This window comes from Heptranchias perlo, chromosome 7 (assembly GCF_035084215.1).
Source record: "Heptranchias perlo isolate sHepPer1 chromosome 7, sHepPer1.hap1, whole genome shotgun sequence".
Classification (NCBI taxonomy): domain Eukaryota; kingdom Metazoa; phylum Chordata; class Chondrichthyes; order Hexanchiformes; family Hexanchidae; genus Heptranchias; species Heptranchias perlo.
In genome coordinates this window covers 72,603,600-72,622,509 of record NC_090331.1, presented here as the reverse complement: position 1 = coordinate 72,622,509, position 18,910 = coordinate 72,603,600, and the positions used below count along the sequence as shown (strand labels likewise).

Genomic DNA, 18,910 nt, shown 5'->3' with positions numbered 1-18,910 from the left:
CTGCTGAAAAAAATAAGCTTCAGCAAGTATATAAAAAGGAAGAGGGTAGCTAATGTAAACATTGGTCCATTAGAGGATGAGACTGGGGAAATAATAATGGAAAACAATGAAATGGCAGAGGAATTGAACAGATATTTGGTATCTGTCTTCACAGTAGAAGACACTAATAACATCACAATAATAGTAGAAAATCAAGGGGCAAAGTGGGGGGAGGAACTAAAAACAATCACTATCACTAGAGAAAAAGTACTAGGTAAACTAATAGGTCTAAAGGCTGACAAGTCCCCTGGACCTGATGGCTTGCATCCGAGGGTCTTCAAGGAAGTGGCAGGTGAAGGGTTCTCAAAATTCCCACATTTTTCATATCATCAACGAGGATATGACTTTTGGAATTTTATTTGAAGACGTATCAACTGCTAATTTTAAAACATGGATCCCTGCAAGACATGCCTGGACTTGTTGCGACAGAGTGGATTGTTCCTGAAAACCAGACAATGAGAGTAGACAGAATACGCATTCTTCCCTTTAAAACAATCAACCCAGAGAAAGACTTCAGCTTACATGAAACTAAAGCCCATCAAAACCTTGCATAAATTATCGCTACTAACTACTAAAAGCAGGAAGCCAACAATCACCTGAAGAACACAAAGAACTAACCTTGTTTTGGGAATCAGATAAGAAATTCGAAAGTCAGTATAACTGGGGACCAGTTATGAAGCAGGGTTTTTTTTTTTGGTTTTGGAGCAGGTTCTAAGCAGTTCAGCTTTAAAACAGCAGTTTTGAAGCAGCAAGAAGGCAGCCACAGCCCTGCACGAAGATCGTCCACCCACAACTGCGCCTTACCGTACCAACAGACTCTATCCAACTGAAGAACCTTCGCAGATTCCACAGACCAGGGCCACGTGGGGACGGCAGGGCCCAGAGGACACAAAGAGCGGACCCCAAAACTGCAACCGGCTTACCTGGCTGGATTTCGAACTGTCAAGGAACCCTGGTTTGGTGAGCATGATTCCTGACCTCTCCTAGTTCAATTTAGTTAGGTTTTGGGGGTGGGACAAGGGTAAGGGGATTAGTAGGGTGATTTTCCCTCGTTATGCCGTGTGTTCCCCATTCTGAACTAAGTGTACTTTGTATCTCAGTATTATCCGAATGTTATAAGTTCATTTGTGATTTCAATAAACCCAGTTTCTTTTCTTGTACCAAAACCAGTTGTCTGCTGCATTTTTTGTCACAACCCCCAAATAAGTCCAAGGTCTAGAACCCAGGGAGTGGGAGCGATTCGGACCGCTCAGTAGTCAGAGGTGAAGCTGACACAGACCACCACCCCCTACAGCTTGTAGGACCTCATCCCGTTTTTTACCTATATTGTTGGTACCTGTGTGCACCACGACAACTGGCTGTTCACCCTCCCCCTCCAGAATGTCCTGCAGCCGCTCCGAGACATCCCTGACCCTTGCACCAGTGAGGCAACATACCATCCTGGAGTCTCGGTTGCGTCCGCAGAAACGCCTGTCTATTCCCCTTACAATCGAGTCCCCTATCACTATAGCTCTGCCACTCTTTTTCCTGCCCTCCTGTGCAGCAGAGCCAGCCACGGTGCCATGAACCTGGCCGCTGTCACCTTCCCCTGGTGAGCCATCTCCCCCAACAGCATCCAAAACGGTATACCTGTTTGAGAAGGGGATGGCCACAGGGGACCCCTGCACTACCTGCCTGCACCTCTTACTCTGCCTGGTGGTCACCCATTCACTTCCTGCCTGTACTCCCTTTACCTGCCGTGTGACCAACTCGCTAAACGTGCTATCCACGAGTTTCTCTGCATCGCGGATGCTCCAGAGTGAATCCACCCGCAGCTCCAGCTCCGAGATACGATCGGTCAGTAGCTGCAGGTGGACACACTTCCTGCACACATGGTCGGCAGGGACACTGGTAGTGTCCATGACTTCCCACATCTTGCAGGAGGGGCATATCACGGGTGCGAGGTCTGCTGCCATTACTTGCCTTAGCTCAGTTACCCCTTTTAAATTACGTTGAAATTAGAAAATGTTAACTGTACTAGGGACCTAGGTTCACTAAAAAAAAACACTACCTGCTATAAAACCTGCAGACCTTCCCTTTCTTATTGCTTTACTGACAGTAAAATGGGAGAAATACTCACCTGAACCTCCTTACCAATCAGCTCCGGTCTCACCACTCACCAACCCGCTTCACCTGTAATGTCACTCGTTGATTTTTATTGGAACGCGATCGTTCCACTCCCGCTCTCGCTCTGCGCTGTTTTTATCCCCGCTCCGCTCTCATTGTTTCCCGCCGCTCCGGTGAACTCCCGCTCTCGCTGTGCGCTGTTTTTAACCCCGCTCCGCTCTCACTGTTTTCCGCCGCTCCGCTTATTTAGTTTAAAGCCCTATCTACCTCCCCAGTTATTTGATTTGATAGAACTCTGGTCCCAGCATGGTTCAGGTGTAGTCTATCCCAACGGAACAGCTCTCTCTTTCCCCAGTACTGGTGCCAGTGCCCCATGAATCGAAACCCACTTCTCCCACACCAATCTTTGAGCCACGCATTCATCCCTCTGATCTTATTGACCCTATGCCAATTTGCTCGTGGCTCAGGTAATAATCCAGAGATTATTACCTTTGTAGTTCTGCTTTTTAATTTAGTCCCTAGCTGCTCAAACTCTCTCAGTAGAACCTTTTTCTTAGTCCAACCAATGTCATTGGTACCAATGTGGACCACGACAACAGGGTCCTCCCCCTCCCACTCCAAGTTCTTCTCCAGCCCGGAGGAGATAACCTTAACCCTGGCACCGGGTTGGCAACATAGACTTCGGGACTCATGCTCCTGGCTGCAGAGAACAGTGTCTATCCCCCAAACTATACTGTCTCCTACTGCAACCACCTTCCTTTTTACTCCCCCCCACTTGAACGGCTTGGTGCACCATGATGCCGTGGTCAGTTTGCTCGCACTCCACGCAGTCCCACGCTTGTCCACAAGGGTTGCAAGAACCTCAAATCCATTGGACAAGCACAGGGACTGAGGCTCCTGCAATACGACCTCCTGGACCCCCGAACCTGCCTCACTCACAGTCACACCCTCCTGTCCCTGACCACGTGTCAGTTCTAAAGTATCTAATCTAAGGGGTGTGACTGCCTCCTGGAGCAAAAGGTCCAGGTAGCTTTCTCCCTCCCTGATGTCTCGCAACATCCACAGCTCGAACTCCAGCTCCTCAACTCGAGGCCGAAGTTCCTCGATCCGCAGACACTTACTGCAGATGTAGTCACCCTGGACAAAAATGTCCATAAGCTCCCACATATTGCAGTAGCAGCTCATCTCTTGTTATCCCATTATTTTATTTATTTAATTAATTTAGAGTTAAACAAATTATTTTCCTTGTTTAATTTGAGATTAATTCAATTAAGTTTAGTTTTTAAAATTTAGTTATATGCTACATGTTAACTCAAAACTTAGCCCACAGTCACTACCAATCACTTTCCTGCCTCACCTGTGACGTCACACTGCAGTTTTCTCTGATTGCAGGTCTGCTGAAAAAAATAAGCTTCGACAAGTATATAAAAAGGAAGAGGGGAGCTCAAGTAAACATTGGTCCATTAGAGGATGAGACTGGGGAAATAATAATGGAAAACAAGGAAATGGCAGAGGAATTGAACAGATATTTTGTATCTGTCTTCACAGAAGAAGACACGAATAACATCACCATAATAGCAGAAAATCAAAGGGCAAAGTGGGGGGAGGAACTAAAAACAATCACTATCACGAGAGAAAAAGTACTAGGGAAACTAATGGGTCCAAAGGCTGACAAGTCCCCTGGACCTGATGGCTTGCATCCGAGGGTCTTAAAGGAAGTGGCTACAGAGATAGTAGATGCATTGGTTGTAATCTTCCAGAATTCACTAGATTCTGGAAAGGTCCCAGCGGATTGGAAAACCGCAAATGTAACACCCCGATTCAAGAAGGGAGTGAGACAGAAAGCAGGTAACTATAGACCAGTTAGCCTAACATCTGTCATTGGGAAAATGCCAGAATCCATTATTAAGGAAGTAGTAGCAGGACATTTGGAGACTCAAATACAATCAAGGAGAGTCAACATGGTTTTATGAAGGGGAAATCATGTCTGACAAATTTATTAGAGTTCTTTGAGGAAGTAACGGGCATGGTGGATAAAGGGGAACCAATGGATGCAGTATATTTGGATTTCCAAAAGGCATTCGATAAGGTGCCACATAAAAGATTACTGCACAAGATAGGAGCTCATGGTGTTGGGGGAAATTTACTGGCATGGATAGAAGACTGGCTAGCTAACAGAAAACAAAGAGTCGGAATAAAAGGGTCATTTTCAAAATGGTTATATGTAACTAGTGAGGTGCCGCAGGGATCAGTGCTGGGGCCTCAACTATTTACAATATATATCAATGACTTGGATGAAGGAACAGAGTGTCTTGTGGCCAAATTTGCTGATGATACAAAGATAGGTGGAAAAGCAAATTGCGATGAGGACACAAAGTGCCTCCAAATGGATACTGACAGGTTAAGCGAATGGGCAAAAATTTGGCAGATGGAATATAATATGGGAAAATGAACGTCATCCAATTTGGGAGGAAAAATAAAAATGCAAAATATTATTTGAATGGAGAAATACTACAAAATGCTGCTGTACAGAGGGATCTGGGTGTCCTCGTACATGAAACACAAAAAGTCAACATACAGGTGCAGCATGTAATCCGGAAGGCAAACGGAATACTGGCCTTTATTTCCAGGGGGATGGAGTACAAAAGCAGGGAAGTCATGCTACAAATGTACAGGGTGCTGGTGAGTCCACACCTGGAGCCCTTATTTAAGGAAGGATATCCTTGCATTGGAGGCAGTTGAGAGAGGGTTCACTAGGTTGATTCCGGGTATGGAAGGGTTGTCTTATGAGGAAAGATTTAACAGCTTGGGTGTATACTCATTGGAGTTTAGAAGAATGAGAGGAGATCTTATTGACACATACAAGATTCTGAGGGGACTCGATAGGGTCGATGCTGAGAGGACGTTACCCTTCATGGGGAATCTAAAACGAGGGGGCATAGTCTCAGAATAAGGGGTTACTCCAAAAAGCTGTGGAGGCTGAATCATTGAATACAATCAAGGCTGAGTTGGACAATGTTTTGATCAGCAAGGTAGTCAAGGATATAGGGAAAGTGCAGGAAGGTGGAGTTGAGGTAAAAATCAGATCAGCCATGATCTCATTAAATGGCGGAGCAGGCACGAGGGGCCGAATGGCCTACTCCTTCTCCTATCTCTTATGTTCTTATGGTCTTATGCTGCTGCTTTAATCCCGTTCTCAGTCTGCTGCTGCTCAGGTCTGCCGCTGCTCTGCGGAAAAAGCTCGGAAAAGCAAGGCAAAGCAGCACCTCCTTCCCCCACTTCACCGAACTCCCACACTTCCCAAACTCTCAAGTTTATCACTCTGTCCCCACTGCACTCAGTGCCGTTGCACTCACAGGCCCCTGTTATTTCCACTGTTTGTGACTCAGACGAGTCAGCCCTGCTCTGCTACTCTTTCAGGAACCAGTTTAATCCAGCGAACTAATTAACTAACGACAGCAGCTCTCCAGTAGGAGAGCTTGCTTGTTTGTCTCTTCTTAAGCCTGACAAACTTAAAAATTTAAAGTTTAAAATTGAACTGAAACAGTCGATCATAGTTAACAGTTAATAGCAATTAACACCAGATTTTAAAGATTTTAAACTAGAATTTATACAACTCAAAACTCAGGAGGAATAATATTTCCAGGGTACTTCTTGGATGGACTGCAAGAAGAATTTTTAACGAAATCCTGGCTATCTTGCAGTCAGTAAAATGACACTTTTAATGGAGAGTCGATTTGATTGAAGTGCACTCTGCTCCGACATCACCTGGGAGACCAGCCCTGAAACCTGAGAGAGCAGGCAGTGAAAATAATGAGAAGGTTTGGATCACTGAGCTCTTCTCCACTGTGAAGGACAAGTTGTGGTCTCACAGTGGATTGATGGAGATAGCAGGAGATAACATGGCTTTGGGGAGGTAGAAAAGGTCCAGTTGTGATGCTCCAGCCATCATGCGTGTGGGGCAGCCCTGATGGATCTGTTGGCTTTTTCCAACCCTTCATTTTTGTGTTCGCTGGGAAAGTACAGTGATCTTTGGGAAAGTACAATGATCCCATAGAGATTAAAATGCTCCATGCAAAAGCACAGTGTTCTCTGGGAAATTACAGTGATCTCTGGGAAAGTACAGTGATCTATGGAAAAGCACAGTGATATCTGGGAAAGAGCAATGATCTCACATCCTTTTTTCCAAGTTATCTCTAAGGAGAACACTCCGGTCTTTAACACTTTGCCTTCAGGACAATGAAAGCTGAAAGCTCCTTTCAATCTCTGACGTTGGTTTCCACATCTTAAATTTCCATCGTTCTCTTACTTATTTGAATATTCCTATTAGTTGTCGCTGACTGAAAAACAAAAAAGCAGACAGTAAGTTTCTATCAAAGACTCTGTTTCAACTAAATAAACAATGTATGATCTGTAATTTGTGTTAATAAACACCACCCACAATATGGTTGCCCATGAAGGCAATAATGTCATCAGATTGATGCCGGCCGTGACATCATTGAATGAAGGATTTTGGGAGGGGGCAGTGGTGCAATCTGGAAACTAAACTCACTCGTAATTATACATCAACCAGATGTGCACAAGGCAATAACCGAATCGACATGCTCTGGATATCTCTGTCTTCATTGCCAGTTTGGGAGCAGAACCAGGCGGTTACACCAAACTATTTGAAACAGACCTGAGTGACTTTGTATCTGTGATTGTCCCAGAAGTGCTTTGTTCAAACAACAATTAAAATGACAGGAAGGCCAAGGGGAAAGAATAAATGACACATCAGGCATCTTTCAGGTGTTTTTCTACAATGAATGCAACATGTGCTTTGATGATTTTTGTTGAGTTTCAATCCTGAATCATTAGAATAACAAAGATACAGCCCAGAGAGGCCTTTCTGCCCAGCATATAAATACCAAGCTGTGTGAAGCAATGAAACATTCAGTCTAACTGTGAGCTCAAAATGGGAAAGGCAAGGAGAACTCAGATTTTATACTCTGTATTATAATTCTTCAATCTTCTAATTTGAGAATTTATTAACTTGCAAATCTATATCTTTCCACAGATCATCTTTTATGAAGACAGGAACTTCCAGGGTCGGCACTACGAGTGCAGTACTGACTATGCTGACCTGTCCTCTTACTTCAGCCGTTGCAACTCCATCCGTGTTGAGAGTGACTGGTGGGTGGTGTATGAGAGACCCAATTACATGGGATATCAGTATGTTCTGAGCAGGGGAGAATATCCTGACTACCAGCGCTGGATGGGATTCAATGACAACATCAGGTCATGTCGCACATACCCATATGTAAGTTACCTTTTATGATTTTTATATTTGACCCAGATTGAGGACAAATTAATGACAACTCGCTGAGCAATTGAGTTTGTCAATGTCAAATGGGAAAACACTTCAGCTGTTTTCACTTGTATTAAGGCTTTGTGTGTGGTATATCGAAATGACCTGATATTTGTCATGACAATGAAGATACATAGCTTGGTTATGAACAGTTTAATTATCCAAACTTAAAAGACTAGGTGAAATATTGCGCACGCTTTTAGTAATGAAAAACGGGTGGGTTGGGAGTGGTGGGGGCTTTCAAAATCTCAACCATTTCAGACCCACCCCTAACCCACCCCCATTCCACCTTTTTACCGGGGTGGGATGAGGGGGTGGGTGGCCAAGCCACTCCCAGGAGGCTGGTCAGACTTTAAAACCTTTCATTGACGCTGCAGGCCTCCAATTTTCCACAGTGAATCAAGGTCCCTAGTGTAGTTAACATTCTCTAAATTGAGAACAATTTAAAGGAGTAAACTCCTTAAAGGGAGTGGTAAGTAGTTTTTCTTTCCTTTTTTTTTCTCTTGACATTGTAGTTGTTCTTAAGCTAATTTAAGGGTTAAGTCATGGCAGGAGATCCCAGCGCCGTGTCATGTTCCTCTTGTGGGATGTGGGAATTCAGGGCTCCTTCCTGTATCCCTGATTCCTTCACCTGCGGGAAGTGTGTCCAGCTGCAGCTATTGTTTGACCGCTTGACGGCTCTGGAGCTGCGGATGGACTCACTTTGGAGCATCCGCGATGCTGAGAAAGTCGTGGATAGCACGTTCAGTGAGTTGGTCACACCGCAGATAAAAATTACTGAGGGAGATAGTGAATGGGTGACCAACAGACAGAGGAAGAGTAGGAAGGCAGTGCAGGGGTCCCCTGCGGTCATCTCCCTCCAAAACAGGTATACCGTTTTGGATACTGTTGGCGGAGATGACTCACCAGGGGAAGGTGGCAGTGGCCAGGTTCATGGCACCGTGGCTGGCTCTGCTGCACAGGAGGGCAGGAAAAAGAGTGGCAGAGCTATAGTGATAGGGGACTCGATTGTAAGGGGAATAGACAGGCGTTTCTGCGGACGCAACCGAGACTCCAGGATGGTATGTTGCCTCCCTGGTGCAAGGGTTAAGGATGTCTCGGAGCGGCTGCAGGACATTCTGGAGGGGGAGGGTGAACAGCCAGTTGTCGTGGTGCATATAGGCACCAACGATATAGGTAAAAAACAGGATGAGGTCCTACAAGCTGAATTTAGGGAATTAGGAGTTAAACTAAAGAGTAGGACCTCAAAGGTAGTAATCTCAGGATTGCTACCAGTGCCACGGGTTAGTCAGAGTAGGAATGACAGGATAGCTAAGATGAATACGTGGCTTGAGAGATGGTGCAAGCTGGAGGGATTCAAATTCCTGGGCCATTGGAACCGGTTCTGGGGGAGGTGGGACCAGTACAAATTGGACGGTCTGCATCTGGGCAGGACTGGAACCAATGTCCTAGGGGGAGTGTTTGCCAGTGCTGTTGGGGAGGGTTTAAACTAATGTGGCAGGGGGATGGGAACCGATGCAGGAAGTCAGTGGGAAATAAAGTGGTGACAGAAACAAAAGGCAGTAAGGGAGAGTGTACAGAACATGACCGGACAGATGGTCTGAGAAAGCAGGGCAAAGACCAAGGGAAGTCTAGATTAAACTGCATTTATTTCAATGCAAGAAGTCTGATGGGCAAGGCAGATGAACTCAGGGCATGGATGGGTACATGGGACTGGGATGTTATAGCTATTACTGAAACATGGCTAAGGGAGGGGCAGGACTGGCAGCTCAATGTTCCAGGGTACAGATGCTATAGGAAAGATAGAGCAGGAGGTAAGAGAGGAGGGGGAGTTGCGTTCTTGATTCGGGAGAACATCACGGCAGTAGTGAGAGGGGATATATCCGAGGGTTCGCCCACTGAGTCCATATGGGTAGAACTGAAAAATAAGAAGGGAGAGATCACTTTGATAGGATTGTACTACAGACCCCCAAATAGTCAACGGGAAATTGAGGAGCAAATATGTAAGGAGATTACAGACAGCTGCAAGAAAAATAGGGTGGTAATAGTAGGGGACTTTAACTTTCCCAACATTGACTGGGACAGCCATAGCATTAGGGGCTTGGATGGAGAGAAATTTGTTGAGTGCATTCAGGAGGAATTTCTCATTCAGTATGTGGATGGCCCGACTAGAGAGGGGGCAAAACTTGACCTCCTCTTGGGAAATAAGGAAGGGCAGGTGACAGAAGTGTTAGTGAGGGATCACTTTGGGACCAGTGATCATAATTCCATTAGTTTTAAGATAGCTATGGAGAAGGATAGGTCTGGCCCAAAAGTTAAAATTCTAAATTGGGGAAAGGCCAATTTTGATGGTATTAGACAGGAACTTTCAGAAGTTGATTGGGAGAGTCTGTTGGCAGGCAAAGGGACGTCTGGTAAGTGGGAGGCTTTCAAAAGTGTGTTAACCAGGGTTCAGGGTAAGCACATTCCTTATAAAGTGAAGGGCAAGGCTGGTAGAAGTAGGGAACCTTGGATGACTCGGGAGATTGAGGCACTAGTCAAAAATAAGAAGGAGGCATATGACATGCATAGGCAGCTGGGATCAAGTGGATCCCTTGAAGAGTATAGAGATTGCCGGAGTAGAGTTAAGAGAGAAATCAGGAGGGCAAAAAGGGGATATGAGATTGCTTTGGCAGATCAGGCAAAGGTGAATCCAAAGAGCTTCTACAAATACATAAAGGGCAAAAGGGTAACTAGGGAGAGAGTAGGGCCTCTTAAGGATCAACAAGGTCATCTAAGTGCGGAACCACAAGAGATGGGTGAGATCCTGAATGAATATTTCACATCGGTATTTACGGTTGAGAAAGGCATGGATGTTAGGGAACTTGGGGAAATAAATAGTGATGTCTTGAGGAGTGTACATATTACAGAGAGGGAGGTGCTGGAAGTCTTAACGCGCATCAAGGTAGATAAATCTCCGGGACCTGATGAAATGTATCCCAGGACGTTATGGGAGGTTAGGGAGGAAATTGCGGGTCCCCTAGCAGAGATATTTGAATCATCCACCGCTACAGGTGAGGTGCCTGAAGATTGGAGGGTAGCAAATGTTGTGCCTTTGTTTAAGAAGGGCGGCAGGGAAAAGCCTGGGAACTACAGACCAGTGAGCCTGACATCTGTAGTGGGTAAGTTGTTAGAGGGTATTCTGAGGGACAGGATCTACAGGCATTTGGAGAGGCAGGGACTAATTAGGAACAGTCAGCATGGTTTTGTGAGAGGAAAATCATGTCTCACGAATTTGATTGAGTTTTTTGAAGGGGTAACCAAGAAGATAGATGAGGGCTGTGCAGTAGACGTGGTCTACATGGACTTCAGCAAAGCATTTGACAAGGTACCGCATGGTAGGTTGTTACATAAGGTTAAATCTCATGGGATCCAAGGTGAGGTAGCCAATTGGATACAAAATTGGCTTGACGACAGAAGACAGAGGGTGGTTGTCGAGGGTTGTTTTTCAAACTGGATGCCTGTGTCCAGCGGTGTGCCTCAGGGATCGGTGCTGGGTCCGCTGTTATTTGTTATTTATATTAATGATTTGGATGAGAATTTAGGAGGCATGGTTAGTAAGTTTGCAGATGACACCAAGATTGGTGGCATTGTGGACAGTGAAGAAGGTTATCTAGGATTGCAACGGGATCTTGATAAATTGGGCCAGTGGGCCGATGAATGGCAGATGGAGTTTAATTTAGATAAATGTGAGGTGATGCATTTTGGTAGATCGAATCGGGCCAGGACCTACTCCGTTAATGGTAGGGCGTTGGGGAGAGTTATAGAACAAAGAGATCTAGGAGTACAGATTCATAGCTCCTTGAAAGTGGAGTCACAGGTGGATAGGGTGGTGAAGAAGGCATTCAGCATGCTTGGTTTCATTGGTCAGAACATTGAATGCAGGAGTTGGGATGTCTTGTTGAAGTTGTACAGGGCATTGGTGAGGCCACACTTGGAGTACTGTGTACAGTTCTGGTCACCCTATTATAGAAAGGATATTATTAAACTAGAAAGAGTGCAGAAAAGATTTACTAGGATGCTACCGGGACTTGATGGTTTGACTTACAGGGAGAGGTTAGACAGACTGGGACTTTATTCCCTGGAGAGTAGGAGGTTAAGGGGTGATCTTATAGAAGTCTATAAAATAATGAGGGGCATAGATAAGGTCGATAGTCAAAATCTTTTCCCAAAGGTAGGGGAGTCTATAACGAGGGGGCACAGATTTAAGGTGAGAGGGGAGAGATACAAAAGGATCCAGAGGGGCAATTTTTTCACTCAAAGGGTGGTGAGTGTCTGGAACGAGCTGCCAGAGGCAGTAGTAGAGGCGGGTACAATTTTGTCTTTTAAAAAGCATTTGGACAGTTACATGGGGAAGATGGGTATCGAGGGATATGGGCCAAGTGCAGGCAATTGGGACTAGCTTAGTGGTATAAACTGGGCGAAATGGACATGTTGGGCCGAAGGGCCTGTTTCCATGTTGTAACTTCTATGATTCTATGATTCTATGATTCTAGTTTCTGATTTCAACCCCGAGGGGCTGAGATTTCTGGGGCTTCTCTTTTCTGCCACTTGAAAGGAGGCTAGGAGGTCCGAGACTAACAGATAGGTGCCTTACTGACACAGCTTGTGGGTTCGGAGGAGCAGGAATGCTTCCCCCAGGCCCAACCAGCCTACCTGCAGTGAACCCCCAATGATAGCTGAACCCCCGCGATGATCCCGAACCGTCTCCCAATGATAGCGGACACGTGCCCCCGAACCCCGACCCTTCCCCACAGTCAGGAATCCCTGCCCCCGATCTCCGCTCACCCTCAATGATCGCAGACCCCCAACCCCCAAAAACGATCCTGCCCCCAACAATCACGGACGCCCACTATGACCCCCAACCCCTCCAAATTTCATGGACATCTGTGACTGACCCCCGATCCCTCCTGCCCTTGACTGACTCCCCCCAGGAGTCCTCTGCCAACCCATGCCCCCTTGCCAATGCATGCACCATGCCAACCCATGTCCATGTGCCAACCCATGCCTCATGCCAACCCATGGCCCCTGAGTCCCCATGCCCCTGTGGCCCATGATGCTGTGCCCCCATGCTCCTGTGCTCGAATGCCCCCTGTGCCAACCCTGTCCCCCATGCCCCCCCACACCCATACAAATAAAGATTTACCTGAAGACTTACATGAACGCATCCTCTCCCTGGCTGTTTTCCCATCTGATTGAGACCAGCCTGTCAATCAGGCGAGTCAGTCGGACGGCAAACGAACACAAAAAAGACGTCCTTACGTCAATATCGTGAGGATGTCCAGGGAAGCCGTACTTCTGGGTTTTCTTTCCGCAATTTGAGCCCCCCCGCCCAATTCCCGGCTGGGAGTCAAAATGATGCCCATGATCTGTGCACCGGTCCAAAGTTTCAATAAAATGCGAGAATATAATTGGATGAATTAATTCACAATAATTAACCAATTAGAACTTAAAGCCTAATTGTTCGATTGGAAGTTTGGAATGTAAAAATACCATCTACAGCGAGTCTCAGAACTTAGGCATCTTATCTTATCAATTACACATGAGCTGCTTGGTGACTTCAGTGAGCAGAGAATCTGCTGCTTCAATGGATGTCACTGAACGGTCTCTTGCTATTCAGAAACATCATCTGTAATCTTTCTTAAGCTCCCTTCTCACCAGGAGGCTGTCTTTCTAGACACTGAACATTTATAGTTTCTTCACTAATATGGTCTTTTTATATTACAGTACAGAGGTGGAAACCACAGAATGAGGATTTACGAGAGGCCTGACTTTGGAGGACAGATGATGGAATTCATGGATGACTGTCCATCTGTCTACGATCGTTTCCGCTCCCGTGACATTCACTCCTGCCATGTGATGGACGGTTACTGGACCTTCTATGAACATCCCAACTACAGAGGCCGTCAGTACTTCATGAGACCCGGTGAATACAGGAGATTCAGTGACTGGGGTGGCTACAGCTCAACTATCGGATCTTTCAGGCGCATGAGGGACTTCTAGATTATTCTTGAGAAACATGATTTTGTCTCTCTGAAATAGTCTTAAGATTAATAAAATCTCCTCCACTGAACAAACGAGTTTGTCATTTACTTTTGGATTATCGTGGAAATCACAGAGAAATCTCATGGAAGTCTCAGGCTGGGGTTTCATGCCGAGTATTTTATTCTTTGATCTCAGCTAATGAATTGATTTCAATTCAGTAAATGCAGATTTAGGAATGAATGTTGTCCATAATATTGACAATACAATGCATGGACTTCATGAAAGTGAGCATCAAAATGTAAGTCACTATGAATGAGGGCTGCTTGTCCCATGAATGAAATCCAAGGTTCTCATTTCTATATCATCTCAGTTGACTAAAGGAAACCTGGAATAAAAATCATGCATTTTTAAAGTGAAAATATCCACAGCATTTAGTCCAGCTTCACTCTCGTCCTCAACTCCAAGAGAATGTCACTCCTTTTTAAAGTAAAAACATTGAAGATCACATCAGAAAAGAAAATTATCGTGAAATCCACTTCCAATGTTCACCACATTCAGTGAAGAAGTGGATATATTGCTCATTGTGGAAATGCAACAAACACATTTGATTCAATGCTGTAACTGTACACACGCTCGTGGTTCTCAATGTAAGTCGGTTGTACAACTCAAAACTCAGTAGGAATAATATTTCCAGGTTGCTTATTGGATGGACTGTGAGAAGGATTTTTTACAAAATCCTGGCTATCTTGCAGTCAGGAAAATGACACTTCTAACGGAGAGTCGATTTGATTGAAGTGCACTCTGCTCCGACATCGCCTGGGAGACCAGCCCTGAAACCTGAGAGAGCAGGCAGTGAAAATAATGAGAAGGTTTGGATCACTGAGCTCTTCTCCACTGTGAAGGACAAGTTGTGGTCTCACAGTGGATTGACGGAGATCGCAGGAGATAACATGGCTTTGGGGAGGTAGGATAGGTCCAGTTGTGATGCTCCAGCCATCATGCATGTGGGGCAGCCTTGATGGATCTGCTGGCCTTTTCCTACCCTTCATTTTTGTATGTTCATATGTTTTCAGGAACCACTTATTGCCGTTAATACATAGAATGTTTTCCAGAGTTTAATATAGAGCAGAATATGTACAAATGGCCAAGTCGCTGGTGTGTCGTCGCTTAACATTGTCCAATATTGAAAATCGAGATGTCGAATTTCACTTCCTGTATTCTTTATTTTTACTTATGAGGGGCACAACGTCAATCCCATCCTGAAAATTTTGTTTATTCCACGATTTAGTTTAAAATTGTAATGATTTAACTGACAGTACTGCTTCTAAACTACCCCGAGTACAAAAGTTGCTAATTTTGTAAAATACAAATTTATAATCACAGGAGTTTCTGTTATTGCACTCAGTCAGGTAAGGTGCACATTTGCACGATTTGCTGAATCAATCACAACTCTGCAATTGGTTCCTTGTTGGAATGCAACCTCAGTCATATTTTTATTAAAAGACATAATTGATATTCTTTATGGAAGTAATCTTCCTCAGGTCAGTGACATTAACAATGACCAATAATAAATGGGTCTTATCTGTTTTCAATCATTGGTCTACTTTCCCCCCCTTATATAAGCTTCATGATTTATGGGTCAAATACAGCAAAGGTTTGGGGCCAAAGTATCACAGCTACAATCCACTGCACAACCTTGTTCCCAACCCAAGTTGTGCTGCTTTGAGGGAGCTCAAAATCGAACTGGATTACTCCTCAATTAACAGGGAAAGGCAGTGGGAAATTACAGTGCTCTCTGGGAAAGTTCTGTGATCTCTGTAAAATACAGTGATCTCTGGGAGAGTATAGTGATCTCTGCGAGAGTACAGTGATCTCTGGGAAAGTACAGTGATCTCTGCGAGAGTACAGTTATCTCTGGGAGAGTAGAGTGATCTCTGCGAGAGTACAGTTATCTCTGGGAGAGTATAGTGATCTCTGGGAGTTCACAGTGATCTCTGGAAAAATACAGTGTTCTCTGGGAAATTATTGTGTTCTCTGGGAAAGTACAGTGATCTATGGAAAAGCACAGTGATCTCTGGGTAAGTGCAATGATCTCACATCCTTGTTTCCACGTTATCTCTCAGGAGACCTCCCCGGTCTTTTCACTTAGCCTTCAGAACAAATAAAGCTGAAAGCTACTTTCAAACTCTGTCATTGTCTCCCACATCTTAACTTTCTATTGTTCTCTTACTTATTTGAATAATCTTATTTGTTGTCCCGAACATTAAAACAAAATGGAGACAGTAAGTTTCTTTCCAAGACAAGGTGCAAACCAAATAAACAAAGTATGATCTGTAATTTGTGTTAATATACACCATCCACAATATGTGGGAAAAGGTGAACTTGTCCACTTTGGCAGGAGGAATAGAAAAGCAGTAGATTATTTAAATGGAGAGAGATTGCAGAACTCTGAGGTACAGAGGGATCTGGGTGTCCGAGTCCATGGATCACAAAAAGTTAGTATGCAGGTGCAGCAAGTGATTAGGAAGTCAAATGGAATGTTGTCATTTATTGCAAGGGGAATGGAATATAAAAGTAGAGATGTTTTGCTGCAGTTGGACAGGGCATTTGTGAGACCACATCTAGAATACTGTGTGCAGTTTTGGTCTCCTTATTTAAGAAAGGACATAATTGCTTTAGAGGCGGTTCAGAGAAGGTTCACTTTACCGATTGCTGGGATGAGGGGGTTATCTTATCAGGAAAGGTTGGACAAGTTGGGCCTGTATCGACTGGAGTTTAGAAGAATGAGAGGTGGTCTTATTGAAACATATAAGATCCTGAGGGGACTAGAAGGGGTAGATGCTGAGTGGATGTTTCCCCTTGTGGGAGAGACTAGAAATAGGGGCCACAGTTTCAAAATAAGGGGTCTCCCATTTAAGACGGAGATGAGGAGAAATTTTTTCTCTGAGGGTCATGAGTCTGTGGGACTCCCTTCCCCAGAGAGCGGTGGAGGCAGGGTCATTGAATATTTTTAAGGCTGAGTTGGATGGATTCCTGATTAACAAGGGAATCAAAGGTTATAGTAGGTAGACAGGAAAGTAGGGTTGAGGTCATAATCAGATCAGCCATGATCTTATCAAATGGCAGAGCAGGCTCGAGAGGCCGAATGGCCTAATCCTGCTCTTAATTCGTATGTTTGTATGTATATGGCTGCACATGAAGGTAATAATGTCATCAGATTGGTGCTGGCTGTGATATCATTGTCTGAAGGTTTTTGGGAGGGGGCAGTGGTGCAATCTGGAAACTAAACTCACTCGCAATTATACATCAAACAGATATGTACAAGGCAATAAACGAAGGAACATAATCTGGATTTGATTGTTTTTATCTCGGCCAGTTTGGGAGCAGAACCAGGCGGTTACACCAAACCATTTGAAACAGACCTGGGTGACTTTGGATCCATGATTGTTCCAGAACTACTTTGTTCAGCAACAATTAAAATGACTGGGAGGCAAAGAGGAAAGAATAAATAACACATCAGGCATCTTTCAGGTGTTTTCTGCAATGAATGCAACATGTGCTTTGTTGCTTTTTGCTGATTTTCATAGGAACATAGGAACAGGAGTAGGCCATTCAGCCCCTCCTGCCTGCTCCGCCATTTGATGAGATCATGGCTGATCTGTGATCTAACTCCATATACCGGCCTTTGGCCCATATCCCTTAATACCTTTTGTTGCCTGTTAGCGTAAAATTTGGCCTGTTCGGTTAAAGGCAACGATGAAGTGACTATTGGGTACATGGCGGTGGTCTTTACCCTAAAACCACACTGAAATGCGCTGTGTGTAGATTAGACTAACCCTAATTAAAGCTTAAACACAACAAATGGACACTACTAAACGAAATGGATTCTGTGACTGTGGGAAAGACAGTTAAAAGTGTTGAGTTTGTACATTCCAAAACTGGCTTACAGTCTGGGAATTGTAAGGGGTTTCTTTTTTTTACTGTTTCTCGGGCTTATAATAGGTCAGCCAGTTATGTTTTTCCTGAGCTGCCCTTCCCGCAGTGCGGTTGCGAATCGCTTACCCCTTCCTGATTCTGAGCTGAGGACTTATCGAGTGGTAACAAAGACAGACAGACAGACCAGTGGCTTGGTACAAGGAAAACCAATGTTTATTAATAAGAAAACTAAAACTACAAGGTAAACAGTATAATACAGAAGATAAAGAAATCGCTATGGATGTAATACAGTCTTACACTTATCGGGTTGAAAGAAACAGACACATCGAGGGAAAATTCTAAAATCACAAGTTTAGCAATATCCCTTAACCCCCAACCTTACACTTATGCTAGGTTGTCTTGTGGCAGCCAGAAAATTAATGCTCACCGGTGAAAACAGATGAAAAGGCCTGGCCCCTGTGCCTGCTGTTGCCGTCGACATGTGGTTGCGAGGTTTACTGAATGGCCTTCCTTCTTAGTTGCTAGCAGACAGACAGGACAGGGCCAAGAGGCGAAGAGAGCAGCTACCTGCCAGAAATATACTGGGCAGCTTCAGTTATACCCTCTTGGTAACAGGTTTTTTTCATACCTTATCAGCTTGCTTCATTGTTTGATTTAAGCACGAAACGTAAGACAAAGGACCCCATCTCTGGCCCATTTACATTATGGCCGTTTCCTGTATCGATCTGTTTGCTAACTGCTTTACCATTGTTCCGAATGTACCTTGATGGTTCACCTTTTGTCCTGCGATCACTTCCTGCTTGAATTTTGATGTGTTGGCCGGCCATGTTGATAGCTTGCCTCAGGGCTAGAATGCAGCTGCATTGTTTAAAGAAACCTGTCTGAGACACGAAACCTGCCAAGTTGTTGAGAATGCAATTTCAAATCTGCCGGTCCTCGGCCATGTGTCTGACTGCAGCCATTTTGAGAGACCTTGGATTTTTTAAAACAGTCACACCAGGGTTTCTTTAATAACTCCAATAAATCTTCGGGGTGGGGGGAACATGTGAAATTTTGCGAATCCCTTCAGAATACAAAAGACATTTCACAACGAACTGATAAAACGATAGAACCAGACTGCGTGAAACAAAGGCATACTGTCTTAAGGTGATAACAGTTGTTTTAATTTGATTGGTTAATATGTAAACAGTCTGTTGTTGCTATGCAAACTTAATTGGTTAATGTGTAAGCAGTCCGTTGTTGCCATGCGGGCTTAATTGGTTAATTTGTGTAATCAAGATTAATGATGTAAAAGCTACTGAAAATCTGTATTTCAAAGGTATAAAAAAGCATGACAACCATTTTAAAGTTGAGAAAATTGACTGCGTGCACTGCGGATGTCCAGCGGTTCTCCCAAAGCTTTGTCCAATAAACTGCATGTTGAATCTTTAAGTCTGACTCCGAGTGGTGATTTTTTTT

The 18,910-nt window shown here is 44.4% G+C and overlaps 1 protein-coding gene across 1 annotated transcript; it reads left to right on the top strand.

Annotated features, from left to right (window-relative positions):
- The first annotated feature begins 295 nt into the window (after positions 1 to 295).
- On the top strand, positions 296 to 13,534 carry LOC137324033 (gamma-crystallin S-1-like). Its single transcript, XM_067988203.1, has 4 exons — positions 296 to 331; positions 2,852 to 2,995; positions 7,202 to 7,444; positions 13,259 to 13,534. Exons 1-4 carry the CDS (start codon positions 296 to 298, stop codon positions 13,532 to 13,534), a joined length of 699 nt encoding a protein of 232 aa, XP_067844304.1.
- Positions 13,535 to 18,910: the final 5,376 nt, after the last annotated feature.

What these genes read in the sequence shown, in the direction of transcription:
- LOC137324033 (XM_067988203.1), top strand. Translation starts at nt 296, where the DNA reads ATGGCTTGCATCCGAGGGTCTTCAAGGAAGTGGCAG. An exon ending in TCCCACGCTTGTCCACAAGG is followed by an intron (nt 2,996 to 7,201) that starts GTTGCAAGAACC and finishes ATCTTTCCACAG; the next exon opens with ATCATCTTTTATGAAGACAG. An exon ending in CATGTCGCACATACCCATAT is followed by an intron (nt 7,445 to 13,258) that starts GTAAGTTACCTT and finishes TTTATATTACAG; the next exon opens with TACAGAGGTGGAAACCACAG.